The sequence below is a fragment of the Mytilus californianus genome, unplaced genomic scaffold, assembly GCF_021869535.1.
Source record: "Mytilus californianus isolate M0D057914Y unplaced genomic scaffold, xbMytCali1.0.p SCAF_4, whole genome shotgun sequence".
In the NCBI taxonomy this organism is placed as follows: domain Eukaryota; kingdom Metazoa; phylum Mollusca; class Bivalvia; order Mytilida; family Mytilidae; genus Mytilus; species Mytilus californianus.
Window position 1 is genome coordinate 94,742,472 of NW_026262690.1, and position 18,513 is coordinate 94,760,984.

The 18,513-nt window shown below is 31.5% G+C and overlaps 1 protein-coding gene across 1 annotated transcript in view; it reads right to left on the reverse strand.

Annotated features, from left to right (window-relative positions):
• LOC127698846 (uncharacterized) overlaps positions 1–18,513 on the reverse strand; it is a 141,382-nt gene that overhangs the window by 58,022 nt on the left and 64,847 nt on the right. Inside the window, exons 73-91 of the mRNA XM_052202529.1 lie at positions 18,203–18,343; positions 17,190–17,330; positions 16,583–16,723; positions 15,245–15,385; positions 14,635–14,775; positions 14,067–14,207; positions 12,787–12,927; positions 11,933–12,073; positions 11,248–11,388; positions 10,390–10,530; positions 9,519–9,659; positions 8,568–8,708; positions 7,192–7,332; positions 4,599–4,739; positions 3,661–3,801; positions 2,518–2,658; positions 1,479–1,619; positions 836–976; positions 168–308 (exon numbers count right to left, since the gene is read on the reverse strand). Of these exons, the coding sequence (XP_052058489.1) occupies positions 168–308; positions 836–976; positions 1,479–1,619; positions 2,518–2,658; positions 3,661–3,801; positions 4,599–4,739; positions 7,192–7,332; positions 8,568–8,708; positions 9,519–9,659; positions 10,390–10,530; positions 11,248–11,388; positions 11,933–12,073; positions 12,787–12,927; positions 14,067–14,207; positions 14,635–14,775; positions 15,245–15,385; positions 16,583–16,723; positions 17,190–17,330; positions 18,203–18,343 (2,679 nt within the window). The remainder of the gene's footprint in view (positions 1–167; positions 309–835; positions 977–1,478; positions 1,620–2,517; positions 2,659–3,660; positions 3,802–4,598; positions 4,740–7,191; positions 7,333–8,567; positions 8,709–9,518; positions 9,660–10,389; positions 10,531–11,247; positions 11,389–11,932; positions 12,074–12,786; positions 12,928–14,066; positions 14,208–14,634; positions 14,776–15,244; positions 15,386–16,582; positions 16,724–17,189; positions 17,331–18,202; positions 18,344–18,513) is intronic.

Here is an 18,513-nt window from a genome sequence, read left to right on the forward strand (position 1 = left end):
TTTAGGTTGACCTTATTTCTAATTGTCATTTACATATTACTTTCATACAATGGAGTGTCTGTTATACCATGAGCATATAATATTATGATCAACAGTTAGGCACTTCAAAAATGTGTAAATCTGACAAGTCATGTATAGATATTGATGATATTGTTTATAAACCTTACCCTTCTTGCCCTGTATAAGATCTGGACATTCTTTTCCTCCATTAATTGCTGGTCGGGTTACAAATCTCCATCTGAATGAAGAGCCTGTAGCATCAGGTGCTGACCATTCATTCCAGTCAGTTACAATACATGGAAGAACCACTGAAAATTATACAAATAAGACAGTTACTTAAAGGGTGAAGGGTGATTTAAAAAGTACATAACTGACTTGTGAATGTAAGAGTTTCATGAAACTTTGTTGTTTGATTTTTGTAGTCTACATATTGTTGTATATCTGTATGTTGAATCAGTATTTTCTGGAACTGTATTGCCTTGTTCATCATTCATTGTTGTGATTATTACTTGTATCAGCCTCTTTTTGTGTTTGAATTCAAAGTAAAATGATGTAATTTGAGAGCTCTTCGTTTATTTATATTTTATAATTGTCTTTAGTCCCCCAAACCTAAGTCATGTATATTACAATATGAAACATTCAATAATTGGAATTAAATGATAAGAATATTATCATCACAACTGCTTTTTATTAACAATCACTTGCAGGGTAGAACTAATTGGTAAATTGTTATTAAAAAAAAGAACAAAGCCATCATGTATAAATACAGTAACCTGTAGCATTCAATTGTAAAAGTGGTAAAACCTGTAACTTTTTAAGTAAAAGTTATATTTACCTTTCTTGGCCTCAATGAGTTCTGGAACCTTTTCGTCTTTATTAATTGCTGGTCGCAATACATATCTCCATCTGAAGGTGCTTCCAGTGGCATCAGGTGCTGCCCATGTATTCCATGGACCCACAATAAGTGGCAGTGGTACTGTAAAGATGACCAGAGAGTAGTTTGAAACCAAATGAAATTATTCAAATGGCAATACAAAAGTAATTTAAAATTAAAGCTGTATTGTCTACTGGTACATAATAGACTTTAAATTTGACTGTTGAACCTATTGCAAAACCACTGATACAACCAAATGTGTTTTAGTTGTTTGTAAATTTTATTCATTTTATAGACAATACTGCACTGAAGCATTTTGTAAGACCAAAAAAATTACTTGTAATTAAAAAAAAGTTGGAGAGAGGTAACTTTTGTTCATTCAATCAAATGCCAACAGTTATTTTAAGAATGTCCTCTTATAAGTTGTTAATTTTCATAAATAAAATATTTAAAAACTTGTCATTTTTTGTTTGGTGTGGGATGCCCATTGAATGGAGTTTCTAGAGAAACATGCCCAAACTATATCAATTGTCAATAGTGGTTTAGTTTGAAGTTATATAAATCTGATGTGTCATGTATTGAACATATAGTTTTATGATCATACCTTTCTTGCCCTGTATGAGGTCTGGACATTCTTGTCCTCCACTTATGGCTGGTCTGACAACAAATCTCCATCTGAATGAAGAGCCTGTAGCATCAGGTGCTGACCATTCATTCCAATCAGCAACAATACATGGAAGTTTGACTGAAATTCATATCAATAAGATGTTATGTTCTGCATTTCAATTTATTGCAAATTAAATGAAACCTTTCCACAGAATCAAATTGAATCTACCTGGTGATTAAAATTCATGTAAAGTAAATTCTCCCATTGAAGAAATACAAAACCTATTGTTCTCAGTAGAGTTTATTCAAATAGAACTTTAAATTTCTCATTGATAAAATTTAAAGTAATAACTGAATGAACTCCACAGAGAATAATAGGTATTGTATTTATTCAATAGGACAATTCTCTTTTCAAAAATTAAATGTCCAGGTAAACTGCAACTGATTCTTGGGAAAGGTTTTATTTCTTTCACAATAAGTATGATTAAAAAAAAACCCAATAGATTTGAAATTTGGGTAACTGTTAAAATATTAATTTGTTGTTTAATATTTCTAATCTTCATATGAAATAGAAAGTCATGCATTGGATAATAATGTAAGAATATTTTCTTCTAAATATGACTTTTTTATATCAACAATCTTTTTTGTTGCAACACATTTATTTTATTCACTAGTTGATCAATTTTATTGAATGATAGTTTGATGGTGTTTAATGCATTTTTCAGTACTATAAATTTTTTCATGGCGGATGGTGGAGGAAAACAGAATATAAGTTTAAACCACTGAGCACTTTTCGAACTCACAACCACATTATTGGTAGTCAAGTGATCACTGTAGATGGACTACTAAGACTACTTGGCCACCAATGCAAACTTTTCAGTTTAAAATAATGTAATCAAATTGCAGAGTGAAGACATATTTGGTAATACAATTAAAAATTATTTTATCAGTTCCAATTAATGAATACAGAATTTAAATCAATGTTTGACTTAATCCTAATTGATAAGATGTCTTTTGTTTTTGTTTTATAATCATACCCTTTCTGCCCTGTATGAGATCTGGACATTCTTTTCCTCCATTTACTGATGGTCTGGTAACAAATCTGAATCTAAATGATGAGCCTGTAGCATCAGGTGAAGACCATGTACTCCAGTCAGATACAATACATGGCAGTGGTACTGAAATTATAACATACAAATTACTTAATATGGTTAAGAATTTGAAGAAATTACTGATCTACTCAAGAAGGTAGAGTCTAATCAATTTCAATGCAAACAAAAGTATTTACTGTTTTTTAATTTATGTTAATATATTCATGTTATACATTGACCAGCAAAATGAATTAGTTTGCTTTTCAACAAAATGAAACATTATGAGAATGCAATGGTAGAAGTTTGATGTCTTACAAATCCATAATATTACATCAAAAACATAAGCAGCCTTTTATTATCTCAATGTTCTAGTTCTCTGATTTTTCTTTTACACATAAGTGTTTTTCTCCCAAACAAAATATAAACTACTAAGACTTGTGAGCTTTAAATACATATTTTTAAGTACATCATTATTACAGCTATATATGACTTAACCTATTGAGTTTTGAGAAAGTTAAATCACATCAATCAACAAATACATGTTAAATTGCTTATCTATCCTAAAGTGTAGAGCTAGTTTACAGCTCTTTTCATAATGCTAGCAAGGCAAAGGTTTGTTTGACTTGCTTGCTTTGTTTGTATAAATATTTGCTCAAGCATTGTAATTAAAATTGACAGCTGCAAACAATATAAGTAGGCGGAGTTAAACCTGTGTATAGGTAAATTTAATTATTTGATAATGTCCAATCAAATTTAAATATAATGTATACAAGTTTAAATCCGCCTTTTTATGTTGTTTTCATATGTCAATCTTAATTACAATGCTTGAGCAAACATTGACACAAACAAAGCAAGCAAGCCAAACAATTCTTTATCTTGCTAGCATTATGAAAAGAGCTGTAATACGCAAGTAGTGTTATATTTCTTATGTAATGTCTACCATAGACTATGGAATGATAAGGAGCAGCTTTTTCTAGGGAAGAAAGGAAAACAAATGAAAAAACTTAAAGCTACATCAATAGACTATGTCCATACATATATATACTGACAAATTAAAAGGATAACCGGTTGGGATAAGTAGGTTTCTACCTTTATTTGCCTCAATGAGATCTGGAATTGGTTCATCCTTGTTAATTGCTGGTCGCAATACATATCTCCATCTGAAGGTGCTTCCAGTGGCATCAGGTGCTGACCATGTATTCCATGGACCCACAATAAGTGGCAGTGGTACTGTTAAAAAGATAGACAATGATTTCAGTTTGATACCCTAGGAAATTTTGTAGTTGGCTGTTCCCATGGAACTAGAAATAAATTCTTCATTGTGTACTTGTGTAGTTTGACTCCTGAAGAGATTGAGAATTTGCTAGTACAAGTATCACAAGATTTTTTCAGCACAATTGTTGTTAAACTTTGAAACCATTACTATTGTAAAATATTTTGTTACATCCCATATTTTAATTTTCTTGACCATTTTAAAAATTGAAACAGAAGTGACTTTTTTACAATTCATTTAGTAAAAAAATGAAATTTACTCTTTAAAGAATTACCTCTTTGTTATTTGTCATTTACATGTTACCTAAAAATCAAGTTTTCATGCTAATTGAATGAAGTTGAAATAATATCTGTATATAATATTAAGGTGAAGAGTTAACTCCAGTCAGAAACAATCAAAGGCAGTGGTACTTTAATACTGATATATATAAAGATTGATTCAAATTTTTACCATAGGGAATAACCTGATTATTGTCTTCTGGTAGTGACTAGACTTTCTGCTTGGCCAATTGAAAAGCCAAAGATTTTGTGTAATGGTACTGAACAGACTTCTAATTTGACTTTTGAATCTAATGAGAAACTGTTACTTTAACAAAATTCCTTTAATCTTCTGAAACTGAATTAATCTTCTTTTAATGATGAAGCATGTGAAAAACACCATATGGTAATAAAACATAAAATCCCTGAAAAAATAAAACAAATCATCTATTCGTCCAGACGGTAAGACTTATTGTATAATTCTTTAATAAACATACCCTTCTTGCCCTGTATGAGGTCTGGACATTCTTGTCCTCCACTTATGGCTGGTCTGACAACAAATCTCCATCTGAATGAAGAGCCTGTAGCATCAGGTGCTGACCATTCATTCCAATCAGCAACAATACATGGAAGTTTGACTGAAATTCATATCAATCAGATGTTATTTATGCATTTCAATTTATTGCAAATTAAATGAAACCTTTCCACAGATTTAGTTTAAAGAAGTAGGGCCATTTTCCCGTGAGTTTTTTTCATTTGATTAGCTAGGTAAATCATGTTTTTAAATAGCCCAATAGATACTAATTATAGTATATGAAAACACGTCACATCATCTATTTTCATACCCTGAACAGGTATTCCTACAATAATCAAGGCCAAGACTATTGATTTTTGTTTTTGTTTATCAAAACCAATATTGATCTTTTTTGTAAAAGCCGCTGAGGAGCATAAAAATATGAATTATCAACTAATAGATATTTAAAATTATTTTTGTATTAAAAAAAAACATGGTGCTTCAGTTAGCGTGTTAATGTTGGTAGGTGATTTGTTGCGTACATGTATTTCACAGCTTTGTTTAACTTAAAACTAACAGAATATTAAACAAGAATGTGTCCATAGTACACGGATGCCCCACTCGTACTATCATTTCATCAAAAACTACCTTGACCAAAAACTTTAACCTGAAACGGGACAGACGGACGAACGAACAGTTGGACGAACGAAGGGACGGACGCACAGACCAAAAAACTGAATGCCCCTTAGTGGCGCCTAAAAAAGGGGGTTAAATATAATTACAAGAAACATTTAATAATCTAATTATCTGATATAAATCAGCTAATCTGATTCAAGATCGGTCTCTGTTTTAATGCCAAGAAGCCAAAAAATATCTGACGCATTTAACTGGGAAGTTGTTTTCCTCAATCTGGATGTATCTATATCTATACACTGTTCCAGCTTTTAAGGTTCACCGTCTATATGAACCGGACAACAGCTTACACCAGTTGGTACTAGAACGGCTTGCGTAACAAACACATGTAATCTGGTCTTTTCCCGGCATTGTAACAAATGGATCGACTGTATGTTGTGATACAGATTCAATGCTTTCTTGATGTTTTACCTACAGTCGCGATTGGTAGTGTAATTGATTTTTTCTGTGGTGTTGTTTCATTTTCTGATGACTTAGGTTCCAATGTAGGGACGGTGGTACAATGTTACAATGCCAGTACTAGTATCTACACAGTTGGTGGATTGGCGATAAAATTACTGTCTGTATTTGTTACATATCATACTATTTTCTAAAACGTTCTTGTTCAAGATTTAGAAAAAATATTTTTGTTGTTTTGAAATTGTTCTGCTATGGCCTTTTTTCGTTATGTGTATAACACACACAACATTTGGGCTTCATTGCTATATAATCAATTCGCGTGTTATTGGTTATGTACAAGCACCTACTTCAGTGTGACTCTTTGAAATAAACAAACATCCAAAAAAATGTGATAGAAACATAACCATGTTTTTATTGTAACTTTTATTCTTTCAGCACTTTTTTAAATTGGCCCTTCTGTGAAAATATTTCAGGGGAAATTGGCCCTACCTCTTTATCTGCTGATTTAAATTTTTGTAAGTAAATTCTACCATTGAAGAAATACAATACCTATTGTTCTCAGTAGAGTTCATTCAATTGGAAATTAAAATTTATCCTTGAAAAAATTTAAAGTAACCATTGAATGAACTCCACAAAGAATAATAGATATTGTATTTATTCAATAGGACAGTTCTCTCTGCAAAAAATTAAATGTCCAGGTAAACTGCAACTGATTCTTGGGAAAGGTTTATTTCCTTCACCATAAGTATGATTAAAAAAAAAAACCAATGGATTTGAAAGGAGAAGGTCCGGTAAGGGTTAATTTTTGCCTAAAATTTGAAGTACCTCTGATGGAAGATTTTTGACATTCTTTTAACACTTGAGTATCTACTTCAGTCGATTCAATTAGTTTTTGGAAAAGATTTAAACTCATATGGTTATTAAAGACGCTCAAATTCAAGCCTAAATATGAAAATTCTATCAAATATGCCATAAAGCGTCACTTTTCAGATGGTTTTTGTCTAAAATGAAAGTGGCCACATTCGTGTTCATAAATATGACTTTTTTATATCAACAAACTGTTTTTTTGCAACAAGTTTATTTTATTAACTAGTTGATCAATTTTGATTGATTGATAGTTTGGTGGTGTTTAATGCCACTTTCAGCAATCTTAGTTTTTTCATGGCGGCCAGTTTTTGTTGGTGGAGAAAAGCAGAATACTAAGTTTAAACCACTGAGCAATTTTTGAACTTACAACCTCATTATTGGTAGGCAAGTGATCACAGTAGATGGACTACTAAGACTACTTGGTCACCAATGAATTTACTCAGTTTAAAATAATGCAATCAAACTGCTGAGTGAAGAAATATTTGGTAATAACGATAATACAATTAAAATTTATTTGATCAGTTCCAATTAATGAATACAGAATTCAAATCAATGTTTGACTTAATCCTTAATCTTTAACGATAAGATGTCTTTTGTTTTTTGTTTTATAATCATACCCTTTCTGCCCTGTATGAGATCTGGACATTCTTTTCCTCCATTTACTGATGGTCTGGTTACAAATCTGAATCTAAATGATGATCCTGTAGCATCAGGTGAAGACCATGCACTCCAGTCAGATACAATACATGGCAGTGGTACTGAAATTATAATATACAAATTACTTAATATGGTTAAGAATTTGAAGAAATTACTGATCTACTCAAGAAGGTAGAGTCTAATCAATTTTAATGCAAACAAAAGTATTTACTGTTTTTTAATTTATGTTAATATATTCATGTTATACATTGTCCAGCAAAATGAAACATTATGAGCATGCAATAGCAGAAGTTTGATGTCTTACAAATCCATGATACTACATCAAAAACGTAAGCAGCATTTTATTATCTCAATGTTCTAATTCTCTGATTTTTCATTTACACATAAGTGTTTTTCTCTGGGACAAATGGACTCACAGACTGAAAAACATAATGCCCCTAAGTGGGGCATAAAAACTTTTTGTAACTGTTAGAAAACATCTAATATAAAACTTCAGTAATTTCAAATTGTGAGTGGTCGTTTGCCGTATTTTTATGGAAAAACCTGTTTTCCATCATCAAATAGAACTTGAAAATGCTTGTAAATGGTTCTAGAAGCCTTCACAAGTGTTAAAATAAGTCAAAATCACATAAAAAGCAATTTAGAAACTTATGTTTAAACCAGAAGTTTGAATGGCATGTGTAAATGAAAATATATATATGAGAGTGTACGGGAAATCCGTACTTAATAGATATCACTAGAATGCAACTTTGAAAGTAAAACAGTTCCATCTTTGAGTAAAATAATGTTTAACATATCTATCACATCAATGTTTAAAGGATCTGAAGCTAAAACAAAACACATACGTCAATATGAAACACTAAAACAGAATGAACAACCAATAACGTTTTGTAGTTTATACATCGTTATGCATAAGCTTGTTCCCAGTTGACTTCTACACTTTTTTCATTCCATAAATTTCAAGCAGATTCCAGTTTATTTTAAGCAATGCAGTGGAAAGAAACAAGAAATTTGTAGTGAAGCATTTAATTTTAAATTTGAATAAAAATAACATATCAATATGGATTAGGTAAAATTATTAGTTTTGAAAATGATAAGAGTGCCCTCTACAATTTCAATAACAAACATAAAGGAACATCCCTTGCGAAATCAAATTTTTTTTCTTATTTTTTGCTTATCGTACTCTATCATCCGCAACCCTGTCAGGCATGTTCAAATTTGGAGAATAAAACCGCAGACTATACAAGCTGAATTCGGTACATAAAAAGACTGATGTCCATATATATATATACTGACAAATTTAAAGGATAACCGGTTGGGATAAGTAGGTTTCTACCTTTATTTGCTTCAATGAGATCTGGAATTGGTTCATCCTTGTTAATTGCTGGTCGCAATACATATCTCCATCTGAAGGTGCTTCCAGTGGCATCAGGTGCTGACCATGTATTCCATGGACCCACAATAAGTGGCAGTGGTACTGTTAAAAAGAGAGACAATGATTTCAGTTTGATACCATAGGAAATTATGTAATGGGCAGTTCACATGTCACAAATTGACACCTCTGTTCCCTGTAAAGTCCATAATTTGATAAGGAAACCCCCAAAATATTTAGTATAAAAACAAAATAGTAGGAGCACAACATCATAATATGGTGAAGTTTCTGAGAAAATTTGTATCAACTTCTGATTGAGAGTTTTGGAGGAGTGGCTAACAATGTGAGATGTAGTGTGCAGATATGACAAAGTCCATGTCATGACAAAGTTAACCCCAAATCATATGGATAAGGAAATAAAATGAGAGGTGCAAAAGTACATCATGTGAGTAATATTCTGTGAAAGTTTCAAAAAGTTCTGACATTACAGACAGGACAAAATAAAAGGCAAGGCATAGAACATTATGACAAATACATTTCTGGTAAGTCATGCATGTGTGCAAAATTACAATAAAAAAGATATCACCGAATGAAACTTTACCTTTGTTTTAACACCACTTCATCACACTGTAAACTATCACAAATTAGGTATAAGCTAATCTGTAGATGTCTTTTGGATCTTTGTGTCGTTAAGTTGCTGTCTCATTGAGGGTTATGCACAATTCCCTTACATTCATACACACAATTTTGGTATGAAGAATCGAAACATTTGTAACCAGGATATAAAGATCCAATTTCTCTATGACTAGACATCACCTTTAAGAACTGAAGTTTGTAAAGGTTTAGTAAGGTTAACCTCAATAATCAAGGCAAGAAAATGTGACAATATTGTATAAGTTTGGCTTTTATACGTACCTTTCTTGCCCTGTATGAGGTCTGGACATTCTGCTCCACCGTTAATTGCAGGTCTGGTAACATATCTCCATCTGAATGAAGATCCTGTAGCGTCAGGTGCTGACCATTCATTCCAGTCACTAACAATACATGGCAGCTTGACTGAAAGTTATACAATTAAATATGGTTACATGGTAAATTTTAATTCCACAACGATTAAAAAAGTATCTGATTGACTTAAGGATGTAAAATGAAATTTTGTTCAAAACTGAATTAATAATTTTACATCAGTCACATTATAAGATGATAACATGTATATTTTGGCATAAGTAAGACTAAAGACATATGTTAGATTATGAATCCAAAGGTGACATGCCTCGCTCACACTATCACATTACAACTTTCTGTGAAACATAAAATCAGGATCAAAACCCTTATTTGGCAAAAATATGAAAAAGATCACATCATGATCAACATGTATACCAAGTTTAGTGTTGATTTGACCACAATTTTATGATAAACTATCTTAAACCAAAACTTAAACCTGATGCAGGACAGATGAAGGATCTGACACAAAGATCTGAAAACATATCCCCCCATCTATTGTAGGCTGGGCATAAATATGTAACCTGTTCATTTTTGAGATCCATGAAACTTTTAAAAAAGTCATCGGTCTAGATACACATCTAGATGCACATCTGGCATATAAAATTTTAATCTGGTATCTATGATGAGTTTATTTACATGTATTTCAATTAAAAAAACTAACAATGATTGAATAAGAAATTTGGACTTGTGGTTAAGTATTGAAGCAGTATGAAGTTTATTGTTAATTCTTTATACAGTAAAAGTTCAATGATTCTAAATATACTTAAGGCTTCTAAATGAATACCTTTGCTAAGTTGGATCATATCTGGACATTCTTTACCACCATTCAATGCAGGTCTGGTCATGAATCTAGCTCTGTATCTGGTTCCAGAAGCATCAGGTGCACTCCATTCAGACCAGTCAGACATGATACATGGCAATGATACTATAATACAAATAGAAATAAGTTTGAATACATGGTTTTATATGTTTCAGTATGTGTCAATTTCTAGTCACTTCCTATAAGAAATATACAGCTAAAAAGTTGTATTCAATGACTGTGATAGATTTAGTCATAACTTAACCTAGATGCTTTTGGATGTCATGAAAAATTCAGGAAAATTATCTTTTCATCCAATTTCCTAAATCCTGTACAAATTCTAATGTCCAAAATGGGTAATATTCATAATAACAAATGTCAAAAGATATAAGAATACCTCATCTAAGGCACTATTACTACTAAAAGTGTTTCTTTTTACGTGGTTTATAGAGCCATGGACTGACAGCAGAGTGGTACTGTATGTTAATTTAGCCAAATTTTTCCTAAATATAAGACTATTTTTTGCTAAAAATTTTCAAATCTCTCTTTACAAAGTTGCTTCACAATGACTTAGCAGTAACACTATGCCACCATGCTTAAGCTGATATTTACATTTACTAAAGCCTCTGGTCAGGATTTTTATAATAATATGATAATGTTATCATACAAATTTTCTTTTTTCAGGGAAAAACCAACTGTGCTGTATATGTTTTTTCAAAAATATGTTTTCCTTTGGTCACAATGTTATAAAAAATTAAAAAAAAATTTAATCTGAAGAAAAGAGCAAAGTGTTTACATGTCAAGGAACACATGTCTTCGATGGTGTTGAAATAAGTATAATACCTTTGGTAAGTTGGATAAGGTCTTCACATTCTTTGCCACCATTTAATGCAGGTCTGACAACATATCTTGCTCTGAATCTGCTTCCTGAAGCATCAGGTGCACTCCATGCGGTCCAGTCAGACATGATACATGGCAATGGTACTGTAATAATATGAGAGTAAAATTACAAAATGCTTTTAATGTGTGAGTTTTTTTTTCGGAATCCAGTATCTTTTGTTTTCTGTGTAGTTTTAATGGACTTTTTGTTTTTTCGTTGCTTTTCTTTATGGCCATGGTGTTTCCTGTTTTTTTTACTTACAGTTTATGAAAGCCCCTTTTTTATCTTTTCCATAGTTTTATATGTATATTCATTCTCAACTCCTGTGTTTTTCTAAACAAAATAGAAAAACTCAACATTGTGCTTATCCATTAGGCTTTGTTCTTTTACAAAATCCATAGTTTTTATTCAGTAATTTCTAAAATTGGTTGATACTGAATACCAGTTATCCCTTACCAGTTAAAAAAAATTTGACCTGTAAGTACTTCAACAAAAAGAGAGGGGTCAGCCAGGTCAGCCATAACAATCAAACCAAATAATTTTACTTGTAAGAATCTTATGGCACCACTACTTGAGCACATGCAAGAAAAATCACTATACACTTGAACATTTTTTGTTATAATACAGAGACTATTGATTCATTTTTACCTTTGTTGAGTTGCATAAGATCTTCACACTCTTTGCCACCATTGAGAGCAGGTCTGAGGACCATTCTTACTCTGTATGTGGTTCCTGTGGCATCAGGTGCACTCCAAGCAGTCCAGTCACTCATGATACATGGCAATGGTACTGAAATTATAATTTTGTGGCAATCATTAAAAAGTTCTTTTTCTAATCCAAATTTCAATACAAAACAATAATTCATTCATCAGTTCTACGGATTCATTAATATTCATTGGATACTGATTTTTGTGGATTTCATAGGTATTGGTGAACCACGAATTTCAATGTTTGTTGAAGTACAAATTTTCGAAAAGTTTTTATGCAGACTTTGGCAAAACCACGAAATCAAATATCCACTATAACAAAACTTTATCTCAATCCACAAAAAATTGTTTTCAAGGAAAAATAAGTTAAAAAAAAAAGATATTACAGTGCAGATCAGTATGCTTCCTTTAAGAGAATTTCAACAGGTTAGATTTACTGGTTTCATTTTTGTATAGCTAGCATTACTACTTTTGGAAAGTACATTTATCTTGACCTTTTGTAATATCACCAAATGTGAAAAAAGGCATTCAAAATTCATCCTAACTGTTTTAATGGCTGTATACTTGAACTTTTCGAAGAAAACCTTTTTCAATTGATTGATTACATAATTGTTTTTTTTTGAAATATGGATTCATATTGTGAATTACATTATCTATCAATTTTCATTAGCCATATAAAATATTTACTATTTCAATTTTAAAGGTATAATTCATCTGAAGAGATTTTCCTCATTAGTAGCCAGTATATATGGTCACTGATTTTTCTACTGGAATATAGTTTATGTGTAAACATACCTTTCTTGAGTTGGAGAAGGTCTTCACATTCTTTGCCACCATTAAGAGCAGGTCTTACTACATATCTGTATCTATAAATAGTTCCTGAGGCATCGACTGCTGTCCATTTAGTCCATTCACTCATAAGACATGGCAATGGTACTGAAATATAATTATTTACAATTGATTTTTCCATGATTGATATTGAATAAAAACATTTTTATTCATATTGCTAGGAAGCTTGATAATGTAAATTCAGAAATTTTTGTGTGCATTTATTATTGTAATTGTTAACTATGCAGTTGCACACACATGCGATTTCAGGAAATGCTGCTTACAAATAATACCATTGAAAGTTAAAACATAAGATTTTCTTTCTGTGAAACAATTCCTGTTGCAATTTTCTCAATAACAAAAACTTCATTATATTTTCCGATTTTTCACAACCTTCATTGAAATTACCTTACTTAAGAATTAAATGAGCTCTAACTAAGTAGTTTTACAATAACTTTTTTTATCACTTATGATAAAGATAAAATTGATCACATGCAATAAAATTTACTAACACATATAAGGATTATGCTGTAATTCAAAAATAAAACATTTGTGTCGAAAAAGTGAAAATCTGTATCATCTTGGAATGCCTAGTAAAACTTTATATTCAAATAACAATATACAATTATTGACTTTTGATGAGGTTGATATAATGATTTATCAACCCAAGAGATATGATATTCGCTGAGGCCAACAGTCGAGGGTGAACGTCATATCTCTGGGGTTGATAAATCATTGTATCAACTGAACTCAAAAGTCACAATTGTTTTATTATATGACTTTTTATCTTCTCCAATTTTCTAGCATTTGCTCAAGATACTTTTAAAACTGCTCCCTATTTTTATACTAAATATATCATCTACCTTTGTAGTTGCTAACTTTCATAAGTTGAAATATTCAATAAAGTTTACTAAAAAATACTTGGAAAACAAGAAGAGGAGAAAAAAAGTATACACGGAAAACAAGAAGAAAAAGAAAAAACGAGAATTTGCATGACGTCATAAACTTACGTCTTGGAATATCTATATTTAGGTACACATTAGCTGTTCCAAATCTTATATTAACCTCTCATGATTTTTCCAGCAGTGAACATAATGTTTTATTAAAGAAGACTCTGTAAGCTTTTAGCCAATGAGAAAAGAGATTTTTTTTAGTGATATGATAATAAAAGCTATCACTTTTTTTCAAATATAATGTACTCTGACATTCCAATTATTCGATCTAGCTAATACCTGATCAGTACTAACCTTTGCCAATTTGGAGGAGATCTTCGCATTCTTTGCCACCATTCAAAGCAGGTCTTGTTACATATCTTACTCTGTATCTTGTTCCAGAAGCATCAGGTGCACTCCATGCTGTCCAGTCAGACATGATACATGGCAGTGGTACTGGAATATATTGTTATAAAAAGTTTTTAACTACAATTTACTTTCAACATATAGTTGATGGTAAACAAGTATCTGTTTCTTCCACTTCCATTTACTAACCACAAAACACACCAGAGAAATGTATACATAAAGACAGCATGCTATAGATTCATGCTCTTTTCCATTTTATTTTAAAAGGTTTTATCACTGCCTTATTAAAATATTTATTAGTTCATTTCAGATTCCATTTGTTGCACTGGTTCTCTTTTTAAACATGGATGATCATAGTATTGTTTTGCCCACTTTATAACTTCCAATTTACATTCCAGATTATTGGATGGATCTAAGAAGCAAATTCATACTTTTCTTTTTAATTCTATTGCATTCTAATATATATATATAGATTTGTTCTGACAGACAAACAATGATAAAATAACTTTGTACAAACCTTTGCCAAGTTGGATGAGATCTTCACATTCTTTGCCGCCATTCAATGCAGGTCTTGTCATATATCTTACTCTGTATCTGGTTCCAGAAGCATCAGGTGCACTCCAGTCAGTCCAGTCAGACATGATACATGGAAGTGGTACTGTAATTAAAGAAATGCATAATGTGCTTTAAAAATACATAGAAGCCTTTCATAGCATGCTATGCAGGATGGTCTTACCCATTTGTGATGGCAGTCTGGTAACCTGTAGTTGTTGATGTCCTTGTTCTCTAGTCTGTCTCATTTGCAATCATACAAAGTATTTTTTTTTATAAAAGTCAAATCAAAAACTGGCAAATCTGACAACAATCAATCAATCAATCAATCAGTCAGTCAGTTAGCCAGTCAATGTGATTTTCATTTTTTCATATTTTTATTAATGAAATTTTAACTTCTGATTGTATAATTAATTAGCAGTAATATAGTCTAAAAAATGTATCTTGTGAAAGGACATTTTTTTCTAAACTGAAACTCAAAGCTCTAATTGCACAAGTAAGACGACACTATATGTGTATTATTTTTACATTCAAGAATTCAAATGGAAGTTGCCACTTTTTGTGCTTTTACAAACCTTTGCCAAGTTGGATGAGATCTTCACATTCTTTGCCACCATTCAATGCAGGTCTTGTCATATATCTTACTCTATATCTGGTTCCAGAAGCATCAGGTGCACTCCAGTCAGACCAGTCAGACATGATACATGGTAGCGGTACTGTTATGCAAAATAAGACATTTCAGAGTATTCAAGGTGGAATTTTTGAAATAAAAACATTTTTAAAAAGAAGTAACTTAAGTATTTATGCTTCAGTAATTTAGAGAATTATGGGTCATAATCCAGAGACTAATTTATAATCATGAGAAAAACACATACAGCAGTGAAGAAGATTTGAGCAGAAAACTTGTTCTGCCAATGCAATATATTTTTTCACATCAATTTATGCAGAACTTGTGTATGCCTTGTACATGGTTGTGTTCTTTTGTTTTTCAACAAAATTTATGCTTTTCTATGATGAGGGCCTTAGGGAAGATAAGTTGTAAAACTAAATGTGTAACTCTCTTAAAATAAAATATTGTTATTGTTTATATTTACAGTGAAACCAAAAAAATTTATTACCTAATAAAGAGTATTTTACTGTTTTATTAATATTTCTATATTATTTGCTATTTTTCTGCCATTTTTTGTTCCATGGTCTATTGCACTGGAAATTATCGTTCTATTGCACCTGTGTGCAGTCTATTGCACTGACCTGTTATGACCTCTTATTCTATAATCTGATTAATTGAAAGGTATTCATGTTGTCCAATCAAATTGGGTCTTTTAAACGTTCTTGGGTTTATTGTTTTGATCGTCTGCAAATAACTTCCGCGATGGAGCGGTTTGCAAATGTTGATGATGGAGACTTAAATGATTTACTTGAGAATAGGGATTGTTGACTTTAATGATTTCTTGTTATTTACATTACTCTGATTTCATGTTCGTTTTATTGAATTTCTAAAGTATTGTTTGTACATGTATGCTTCTTACACATTATAATTAATACAGTTGTTACTTTTATTTCTAAGAATTTGTTAGAACTGACTCAGCATGTATTAGGTAATAAAACAGTTATTGAATGTGTAACAGTGCAATAAATCAAAATATATTTCCCTCGGTATGAAGATCAGCTCATTGTTCTATTGCCCTCAGCCGTTGGCTTCGGGCAATAGAACAATGAGCTGATCTTCATACCGAGGGAAATATATTTTGATCTATTGCATAGTTACATATTAAATAACTGTATAATATCAACCTAAGCTTAATAGAAAATTAAAGAGATGTGGTTTTATTGCCAATGAGACCACTATCCACTAGAGAATCTAATGGTCAAGGTTGCAACTTCTTTGATATATATGGGGATATATGACATACCTCTGCCAAGTTGGATGAGGTCTGGACATTCTTTGCCGCCATTCAATGCAGGTCTTGTCATATATCTTACTCTGAATCTTGATCCAGAAGCATCAGGTGCACTCCAGGTAGACCAATCAGACACAATACATGGAAGTGGTACTGTTGATAAGAAATGTAAACATGAAAAAATCAGCAAATGTTTTTAACCTAGAATGACACCATTCTGCTCACATACAAATACATTGTAAAAAATTTTTCATTTTCAGGACCTTAGATACATATGGCTCGCATATGGTTCAATAATTCATTGTGCAATGATACCATGATTAACATGGTTTTGATCAAATTGGTCCTGTATTGAAATATGTAAGCAGTTACAATTACTGATATGCTGATAATTTTTTTTTATAGAAATTCACATAAAAATATATGGTCCAAGCACAAGACTATGGCAAAAGATGATCTCCACTGTAGCTACTGCATAATAAAAATCAAACGCCCTGTTCGATTTTAGTCATTATGGTGGACTTGGTGATTGCAAATTTTGATCCCGGTGAATGTAAAAATCAATACATGTCAATTGGTAAATATATAAAATAAGTTTATTAGGTTAAGTTATACAAACCTTTGCCAAGTTGGATGAGGTCTGGACATTCTTTTCCACCATTCAATGCAGGTCTTGTCATATATCTAACTCTGTATCTGGTTCCAGAAGCATCAGGTGCACTCCAGTCAGTCCAGTCAGACACAATACATGGCAGTGGTACTGTTGATAAGAAATTCAAGCTTGTAATGAAATATGCCTTATTTTTAACTTTTAAGTTTTTAAGTTCAAACTGTCAAAAAGATTTTTTTTTATGAAGCATCTGCCACAGTTAATAACAAAACAGTCAATGTAAAAATTAACTTGAATCATATCATTTGCTTCCAGCAGGAGGTGCCCAAACATACTTTACTGTTGTTTCAAAATTTCTTTTACTGACTGTGATGTAAGTTAACAACATAACACAGAATAAAACACATTTAAAATAATACCGTCAAAAGATAAAACCAGAGTGCTTTGAGAAAAATGCCAAATTATAAATGTAATTTGTTATAGCTGGAGTTGGTTGATAATTTTCAAACTTTTTTGATAAATGAATTAGGTTTTGAACTGATATTTGTATGTGACAAGCTCCATTTACAGACACTTAAGGCCACTCAAAAATCAACATCTGCCTTTGAGTTTATATTCTTTTTGTCAATTTGGTTTGAAACATTATACATTGTAAAAACTTGTACATGTATATTGTGTTAACAAAATTAAGAAATATAAGAAAATGTATCATCACTTCTGCCCTTTTAATATATATAATTTTATCCATATTTTGTGACTTGAACCACACATGTGTCATGCAATTTTCAGTTAAATCTTCAATTTTCTTGAAAAAAAAATATCATGAGTTCAAACTGAAAGTTGCTCAGGTCAAAAAAGGTTATCGGTATATCAAAGGGAAAATCACATGAAGTAAGCTTTCACTAAAGTCATATGGATTTCAATACTAAACAGTAGCTCAAATAGCCATGGATTAATTGAAAATTGATATAACAAAGAGAGTTGGTTGATATGTGTATGATTTTTGCTGTTAATGCACTCACCTTTGCCAAGTTGGATGAGATCTTCACATTCTTTGCCACCATTCAAAGCAGGTCTTGTCATATATCTTACTCTGTATCTTGTTCCAGAAGCATCAGGTGCACTCCAGTCAGTCCAGTCAGACATGATACATGGAAGTGGTACTGTAATTAGAGAAATGCATAATGTGCTTAAAAATTTCATAGAATGCTTTGCAGGATGGTTTTTACCCATTGATGGAGGCAGTCTGGTAACCTGTAGTTGTTGATGTACTTGTCTCTAGTCTGTCTCACTTGCAATCATACAAAGTATTTTCTATATAAAAGTCAAATAA